Raw genomic sequence first — 9,355 nt, 5'->3', positions numbered from 1 at the left:
GGAGCCACCGAGCGGCCAATCACAGCTCTTCTGGTCTTGTGACGCTCTGCGCTCAGTTACAGTTTTGGGAGGAGCAGTAAGATACAGAGACACTTTGAACTATAAATTAACCTTAATGGAAACCAGACTGAAGTATGTTATTATCTTCGCCGCCTCGACGAGACGCTTTGATACCAAACTCTCTAACATTTTGGTGATGAGATAACTCAGCAATATGTTGAACTTATTAAGGACTTGATGATGACTTTGCCTTGTTGGAGAAGTCAGTAAAGCAGCCGGTGGACAGAGAGCGAGCTGCAGTTTGGATCCTGTAACCTTCATTAGAGCTTCCTGTCTGTTCCAAAAATCTTGGAATCCAAAAGCCGCTGAGACCGGAGGGCAGCAAAGTTACTTTACTTTTGTTCTGAACAATTATTTCAGTCGAGACATATTTACCTCTGAATGTGAAAAACGCACAACATCTTTCAGACTGCTGACTGACTGAACGTTTCTCCGGCAGAACGACTTCTTGCTGCTGCACTAACGCTGCTCTGCTGCGTCACAAGAGGAATCATCTTGCTCTCATTTCAGCTGACCAACATTACAAAGACCACTTGGTTCAGGCATTAGATTTTTGTGTTATAATATACTATTTTGGTTCCATTGTGTAACATTGAAGAAAGACTTGTGTACTGCTGCAGGACAGATGCAGGATCAGTGCATGATAGAGGTCTACAGTACAGCTCTAACACAGGAACTGACCACAGAGGCCCATGGTGGGCAGCCGGCTGCCGGCGCTCTCCGTCTCGATCACCATCATGCCGGTGCTGTGGAACCACTGCAGCTTCAGACCCGCCGGGCTGCGGATCAGGTACATGTTGCCCGTGTCCAGGACCTCGAAGCCGAACTTTTTGAATCGAGGCTTGGCGTACCTCGAGTTGACGTAGAGCTGAAACCGACGAAAAGGGACGTTTCAAATGGATTTTATCGGGTTGAGAATTAATTTGGAGTATAAATACAGATATAAAGTAAAACTCAGGAAGGAAAGCGAGCGCCTCACCCTCCTCTGCAGTCTGTTGACGACGATGTGGTTGGATTTGTGGGTGATGTTGAGCGCCACCAGGCAGAGGTTGGTGAAGTTCCAGAGGAGCTTTAGAAAGAAGAAGAAAATCAGATCGAAATCAGCCGCAAACACAAATCAATGACAGAAGAGTTTACAAAAACATACAGCAGCCACTTAGCAGCCATGTTGGAGAGAAGTTCATTAGCTGGTAGGAAATTCAAGTATTAGTTTGTTTGTGCATCTTGTTGCAGAATGTCTGTTCAAAGGAACGAGAAACACACAGAGGACATCCAACAATGTTTAGTTCAAGATGTCACCGACAGACAGACAGGCAGACAGACAGACAGACAGACAGGCAGACAGACAGACAGGCAGACAGACAGACAGACAGACAGACAGACAGATTATAGTAATAGAGTACAGTAATAGAGGAATATGTGAGACAGTAGAGAACATTAATAGCAGACAGTAACAGTTCACAGATGTTTCAGGATCAGAGGGTCCAGACTTCTGGGAAACTGTGTTGGGACGGTCAGTGAGGAACGCTCTCTGAGCATCGCTAGATGTCCTTTCTGTCGAGCGTGTTCCCATCGCTTTGAGAAGACCAGGTAAGAGAGATCTGGACTCACTGCGGACTCGGAGTCGGCGGGACACTCCTGGACCAGGACGCTGACCGTCTCGTTGGGCAGCTGGGTCACTATGTATGAGGCCGCTTTGTAGATCGCAACGCTGTTCCCATCAAACGTGATGACGTTCAGATCCGGGAAGATGGAGCATCGACCTGGAAGACACAGCAGAGCCGACGCTGAACGGCTGAAGGAAACACAAACTCACAGAGGAACACAGTGGGATTCTTTTTTTTGGTGTAATAAAACTGAAGAATTTCTTTCCAAAATGAGATATCCATCATTTACAAAAATGACACAGTCAAAATGGGAGAGTTTTGACTGTTGGCATGAAAGGTAAGCACATCATAGGTTAATGCTGCAGTTAGGAGTCATCTGAAGACATTTGCTTATAAAATAGTTCAGTTTTAAACAGAATCATTTATGTTTTACAAATATTGCCTCATTCATTTCAGGTAGCAAAAATGGATAAATAGCATTTTGGAATGATCATTTGTTGTAAGTAACATAAGTATCTGTGTGTGTGAGTGTGTGTGTGTGTGTGTGTGGGGGTAGGTGTGTGTGTGTGTGTTCCTCACATGGACAGTCCCACTGAGGGCAGCACTTGTCTCCATTGACCAGTATGGCGAAGCCCAGCAGGCCACAGTTGGGCGGGGGGGCGGTGAAGGGGCAGCTCTGAGACTTGTTGAACAGAACCAGCTGGTAGTTCACACAGATGTACTTGGTGCATTCATCGATGAACTCGGCATAAGGAGGCTGGGACGGAAACACAGAGACCGGCTGTCATCACACATACAGCATACAGTACAACATAAATATACCAAGGGTCACTGTGGAACGCCGTTCCTGACGAACTTATCAGTATCATTTTCAAATCAGTGGTTCTCGACCTTTTTGGTGTGTGACCCCTTAAAATGAAAAAAAACCCCACAGGCTGCATATGGAGGAACAGTTCAACCGAAGAATGATTTTCCCTTTTCAGGTTGTTTCATTTGATAGAGGCCTAGAGGCTGAAAACTATTCAGAATTTGGAAGAAAAAAGCCAAAATTACAGACAAATCAGAAAAAATACACAATAAAATAAATAAACAAACAAACAAACTGCTATACGAATAAACAATAAATTTGTATAGCAGAAATATGTTTTTTTCATATCCCACAAATCATGTCTTGCCCCACCAAAATGATCTTGCGACCCCCGGCGGGGTCCCAAATCACTTCTTAAAACGCACTTCTATTCATAGTATTTTATTACATCAGCACACGGCCATCTCGGTAAGAAAATAACAGGTTATTGTAATAAATTAACAGGCGATTATAATCAAATGACAGCCACAGCCAATGAGCTGTGTGTATGGTAAAGCACCAGATTGGTAGGACATGCATGTGACATCATGAGAATACTATGAATAGACTTGCTTCATGTAATGTTTTTTATACTTTAACTCTGTTTTTTTATGTGTTCATTTTTAACCTCTTTTTTAATTGTGTCTTGTATTTTTTCTGTTCTTTTATGCTCTTACTGCTCTTTCACATGCGGGTTTTTACATGTGACTATTTGTAAATCATGCAAGGACACAGCAGTTCTAATCATATAAACCCTCTTCTTCTTCTCTTAGACCCCCAACATCCATCGGCCTTTCTAGTGTTAACTCTTAACGATATGTTCATATAATGAGAAACAGGAAGGCTGTATAATAAATTAACCCACTGTGCACATCCTGGTAGGTGGTATAGTCATGGATGTTGTGACCTCTGCGGTGTGTGTTGTCGTTTCCACCGGTGTGTATGGAGACACCGGTGCAGCAGATGTTGTTGGCTCTGGACTGGTGAGATCTACTCTGTCTGGCTCGGTCGGTCGGACTGGGGTCACTGCCGGGGTCGGGGTCACCGCCGGGGCCACGGTCACCGCCGGGGCCGGGGTCACTGGTGGGACTGGGGTCACCGCGGGGACCGGAGTCACCGCCGGGACAGGAGTCACCGCTGGGACAGGAGTGGCAGCAGGGACCGGAGTCACCGCTGGGACAGGAGTGGCAGCAGGGACCGGAGTCACCGCTGGGACAGGAGTGGCAGCAGGGACCGGAGTCACCGCCGGAACAGGAGTCACTGCCGGGACCGGAGTCACCGCCGGGACCGGAGTCACCGCCGGGACCGGAGTCACCGCCGGGCCTGGAGTCACTGCCGGGACAGGAGTGGCAGCAGGGACCGGAGTGGCAGCAGGGACGGGAGTGGCAGAAGGGACAGGAGTGGCAGAAGGGACAGGAGTGGCAGAAGGGGCGGTACCGGGTGTCTGGGTGAAGGGCGGCTTGGCAGACGGAGGCGTCACTGTTCTGGCTGTGGATGGAGAAACCTCAATCTCCTTTGTGGTCAAAACCTTCTCAGATGTTGTGGTCGGCTCTCTGGTGAGCGCTGTGGGGACGGCTGTGGATACTGTGACTGGAGTCAGAGTAGGAACTGGGACTGCAGCGGTCATACTGGTCATGATGGGAACCTCTGTGGTTATACGGACGCGTTCAGTAGTGCTGGCTGTGGTGACCGGCTCACTGGATGTTGCGACGGTTGTAGACGGGACTCCCGGTGCAGTTGTTATGCCCGGGCGTGGAGTGACGGTCGGCGGACCGACAGTGGTTGATCTGGTGGTTACTGCTGGAGGTCTTGTTACTACGGTAACCCTTGCAGTGCTTGGCCTGATGGTTGACCTCTCCGTCGTGACTCTCGGGGTAACTCTTGTTGTCACTGGAGCCCTGGATGTCGTCCTGACCGTCGTCGTTCTTGTGATCCTTGTGGTTGTAGCCGGTGTGGCTCGTGCAGTGGACACCACCCGGGTCGTGACTCTTTCTGGGTAGGTTGTGGGTCTTGGAACAGCGGTGGAGGTGGCTGTGTGCAGCGGAGACCAAGAAGGACGCGGCGCTGTTGTCGCGCTTGTCAAAACCTCAACTCTGCCTGTCACTGGAAGTGTAGTCTCTGTGACCGGCCGTACGGTGACAGGTCTGAGTGTTGTGGTAACGACACCAGGCGGCGCTCTGGTAGAGGCCGTGGTGAGAAGTGTTTCAGGTGTACCAGGTAGTGGTGGCTCAGGAGTAACTGGTTTTCTGGTTGTGGCGGCTGTAACTTCTGTGGTTGGAATCTCGGGGAAAGCCGTAGTTCTGGCGGTGATGGCTGTGGCAACTGAAGTTGCTGTGGTGGCGGTGACCGGCTGTGTTGTTACTGGAAGGTGAGGAATTTGAGTAGTGGAGGTGGAAATGACTGGTGGGGTGACAGTTTTGGAGGTGACCTCAGGAGGGGTCATCTTTTCGGTGGTGTAGATCGGGGTGGAGGTCGTCTCCCGGTGTGGGGGCCGCCACGGCTCAGAGGTGCTCATGGTGGACGGGCCAAGAGTGGAGCTCTCTGACACTGTTGGCAGCCGGACGGTAGTGGTTTCTGCAAGGGACACCGGCCTTACAGTTGGTTTCGTTGTGACCGGAGGTCTTGTGGAGACGGTGGGTGTTTCTGGAACCTGTGGAGGTCTTGCAGTTGTGGGCTGAGTGGTTCTCTCTGTTGTTGGGACACCGACAGACCAGGAGGTTCTCTCGGTATAGGCTGTAGAGGTTGGCAGAGGAGCGGTTGTAGTGTCTGTAATCTTCAATGGTGGAACCACAGCTGTTGTTGTGGTAACTCCAGGCATTTCAGATACAGTGGATACAGGTACGGTCACCTTCTTTGTTGTTGTTAGCAGTTCTGAAGTGGCTGAGATGGGAACAGGCGGTACGGTTGTGGTTGGCACAACATGGATTGGGGTTGATACTGGTAACTCAGGAACATGTGTTGTGGAAGTTGCCAGCTCAGTAGGAGCGGTGTGCAAAGTCTTCTCTGTGGTAACCACTGAGACAAGCGGTGCTGTTGTCTCCGGACCTGTGTACGGTGTTGTTTTGAGTGTGGTGAAAGGAGCAACTGGTGTGACCGATTCTGTGGTTTTGGCTGAAGTGACCGTCGGCAAAGATACAGTTCCTGTTTCGGCAGGGGACGAGGGCGGGAGAGGGGAAGGGGCTGTGGCTGCTGTACTCGGTAAACCAGGAGGGATTAATGTAGTTGTTGATGGTGGAGTTCCTTCCACTGTCACAGGCTTTGCACTGGTGTCTGTGTGAGCGGCGGTGGTGGTTCTGGATACGGTCGTCCTGTCAGTAACCACAGCAGTCTCTGAGACTGGAGGTGGATGAGGAGTGGACGCGGTTATGATCGGAGTAACCACGGCTGGATGTGTTGTAGCCTCTGTGGTCTCCCTGGTTGGGTGCACCGGGAAGGGAGGACGGGTCCTGATGCTGGTCGGCCCCTCGACGAAGCTCGTGGTCGGCCGCGCGGTGGTAGACGGCTGGAGGCTGACGGCCGTAGTGGTGAAGAGCGGCTCCCGGGTGGCGGTGGGCCTGGTGGACGAGGTGAACAAGAACAGGGCCGTGATGGAGAAGGGAGCAGTGCTCATCTTGGATGTTATGGGGCCGATAGTGCTGATGGTGGAGCTCGGAGCCCTGCTCGTCCACGTCGTCGTACCCGTTACAGTGGTAGGCGGAGCTGCGGTCACTTTGGCAGTCGACAGTGGCTCTACCACCTCTGGCCTGACAGCAGGGGGCGCTGTTGGAGGATATGGGGGTGCTGGTGTGCTGGGAAGCTCTGGAGCCGGAGAGGCAGCGGTGCTGACCGGTCGGGTCGGCAGCACCGGCGGTGCCTTGGATGTGGTGGGTGGTGTGCTGACGGTGGGCAGAGTAACTGTGATTTTAGTGGTGGGAGCTGTGTGTGGAGGGGGGGCGGCTGCGCTGGTGGTGGCGGTGGAGGTGGAGGGGGTGGGGGGGCCGGCGCTGGTGCTGGTTGCAGAAGTAACAGCTGCAGATGTCGGCGCGGCGCTGGTCGGCGTGACGGGCGGCACGGCAACTGGAGGCTTAATGCCTGAACCCAAACAATAAAACCTCTGTTAGAAAATCAGTGAGTGAGACAGACAGAGAGAAAGACAGGCAGACAGAAACAGTAGATAGTGTGTGATACAGACAGACAGACAGGAGTGTAAAGAGTAAGTCAAGAGGCCAACACTTCTCCTGGGTCCAACCCTCTCAGCATGGAGGATTAGACCTCTAAGTTTGATGTAGGAAAGTTTCAACATCTCAGTAACTGATCTGATGAATGACAAATCTCACAGTGAACCCAGAGACGCGCCGAGCGCTGCTCATGCGTCGAGAAGGAGGCGGTGCCTCATTTCACTATGACTACGTTTTGAGAGAAAATATAAAATGTACTGTAATTACACCACCGTCTTGTTGAATCCCGTTTGCACTGCTGTTGGTTCATTTAACTCAAGAGTGAATGTTTAACCGGTATTTATAGTGTCAGATACAACACACTTTACATTTTTGCCATTTAACTGGCTCTCTTCCCCAGAGAAACTTCAAATGAGTGCAACAGTAGAATCAGCTTCAATTTCACTCTCTAACGTAATTTTGGGTCTTTGGTGTGTTTTTTTTTCAGTGAATCCCCTACCATAAGGTGTGTGACGCAAATTCATACATATTTGAGAAGCACAACATTACATTTCATAATTATGTAGAGATATTTGGACATATGAAGACAATCAGTTACGACACAAACATGAAGCCTTAAATTGGACTTGGAGATCCAGAAATATGTCAAATTACGGAAGCCAAACACCATGGAAATGCGGTTTCCTGAGAATACGGATACTCACAGTCCTCCACATAGACACACCTATGGGTGACCTCATCCAGGACCATGTGGGGGGGGCAAACAGGAAGACAGCCCTCCACTCTGCAGAGAACAACACACAGCACGACACTTAGAAACTACCTGATCCATACAACACTCATGTAAAAACTATATCGTCTGCATATATGGACTATATAATCGTCTACATGCCACCACCACCTATTCAGTGGTAGGGAAACTCTGGGATTTACAGAAAACATAACTGAAGAATTAAATGAATATGAAATGTGCAAAGAAAATAATGTTTCTTTGCTGTTTTTCTGTAGCTTGGTCAGGAGGAACCTCCATCATATCAGAGGTGATGATATTTAATAAAAAAGTACAATATCGACCCCATATATCGCTCGAACCCAGACATCAGTCTAATCGCTCTAGCTGCTGTCTGACTACAGGCTGCTGCTGCTGAGGGTTTGAAGGTGGAAGGTCTCACTGTGGGATGGTGACGCAGGCTCCGGCCGACGGGTCGCTGCAGGTTTTGAAGCAGGGACTGACGCAGGAGTCGTACCTCCACTGGCAGCGAGGACCCGGCGGGGCGTCCGGGCCGGGGCCTGAAGACAAACACACAACTCTTTAGTATCAAGATCACAAACAAAACAAAAAACCAAAGACACTCACACTCTCACTCTCTGTCATTTGTGAAGGTCATACCTGAGGAAGGTTCACAACACCAAAACGTTGAAGGTTTTATCTCACTAAAATGTTTTAAGTGCAAGTAAGCTAAGTTAGGGTCAGGAACGACTTTGAAAGCAGGATATGTTGTTTTATATGTTATATATTGTACCCAGAGGTGGAAAGTAACTAAGTACATTTACTCGAATACTGTACTTAAGTACAATTTTGAGGTACTTGTACTTTACTTGAGTATTACCATTTTATGCTACTTTATACTTCTACTCCACTACATTTCAGAGGGAAATATTGTACTTTTTACTCCACTACCTTTATTTGATAACTTAAGTTACTAGTTACTTTGCAGATTCAGATTATTAATACAAAATATAATCAACTAATAAATTGTGATGTATTATTATAGATTACTGTAAGCTACCCAGCAGTATACAAAGTAGTGGAAATCAGCCCCACCTTTTCCAGCTGCAACCTTAAAGTGATGCTTACACATTAATGCATCAATAATTATAATTCAATAATATAATATATACTGTATTATTCTGAAATGGGCCATTCTGCATAATGAGTACTTTTACTTTTGTTGCTTTAAGTACATTTTGATGCTAATACTTTTGTACTTTTACTTAAGTAACATTTTGAATGCAGAACTTTTACTTGTAACAGAGTATTTTTATATTGTGGTATTTCTACTTTTACTTAAGTAAAAGATCTGAGTACTTCTTCCACCACTGATTGTACCTTATTATGGTCTCATTACTATACCTTATTATGGTGTCATTACTATACCTTATTATGGTGTCATTACTATAACTTATTATGGTCTCATTACTATACCTTATTATGGTGTCATTACTATACCTTATTATGGTGTCATTACTATACCTTATTATGGTCTCATTACTATACCTTATTATGGTCTCATTACTATACCTTATTATGGTGTCATTACTATACCTTATTATGGTCTCATTACTATACCTTATTATGGTGTCATTACTATACCTTATTATGGTGTCATTACTATACCTTATTATGGTGTCATTACTATACCTTATTATGGTGTCATTACTATACCTTATTATGGTGTCATTACTATACCTTATTATGGTCTCATTACTATACCTTATTATGGTCTCATTGTAAGCAGTCAGGGTTTAGAGAAATCTGGCCAACTCATACACTACTGATATAAAAACAAGTCTGAGTCTGACAGTCCCGTGATGTTGCATTTTATGGAAGTGTCGCTGCTGGGAATCGAACTCTGGTCTCCTGATTGAGAGTCTGCAGTCTGACTCCCTCCCTCCCTCCACTG

General features: G+C 47.6%; 1 protein-coding gene across 1 annotated transcript in view; it reads right to left on the bottom strand.

The window, feature by feature from the left end:
• The window catches only part of otog (otogelin), a 69,661-nt gene that overhangs the window by 12,058 nt on the left and 48,248 nt on the right, over positions 1-9,355 (bottom strand). Inside the window, exons 33-39 of the mRNA XM_078284454.1 lie at positions 7,844-7,961; positions 7,376-7,455; positions 3,380-6,585; positions 2,247-2,424; positions 1,675-1,823; positions 1,040-1,129; positions 742-928 (exon numbers count right to left, since the gene is read on the bottom strand). Coding sequence (XP_078140580.1) covers positions 742-928; positions 1,040-1,129; positions 1,675-1,823; positions 2,247-2,424; positions 3,380-6,585; positions 7,376-7,455; positions 7,844-7,961 — 4,008 coding nt within the window. The remainder of the gene's footprint in view (positions 1-741; positions 929-1,039; positions 1,130-1,674; positions 1,824-2,246; positions 2,425-3,379; positions 6,586-7,375; positions 7,456-7,843; positions 7,962-9,355) is intronic.

The sequence above is a fragment of the Centroberyx gerrardi genome, chromosome 1 (assembly GCF_048128805.1).
Source record: "Centroberyx gerrardi isolate f3 chromosome 1, fCenGer3.hap1.cur.20231027, whole genome shotgun sequence".
NCBI lineage: Eukaryota > Metazoa > Chordata > Actinopteri > Beryciformes > Berycidae > Centroberyx > Centroberyx gerrardi.
Note: the sequence above shows the minus strand (reverse complement) of the source record. Positions and strands in the feature narration are given on the sequence as shown.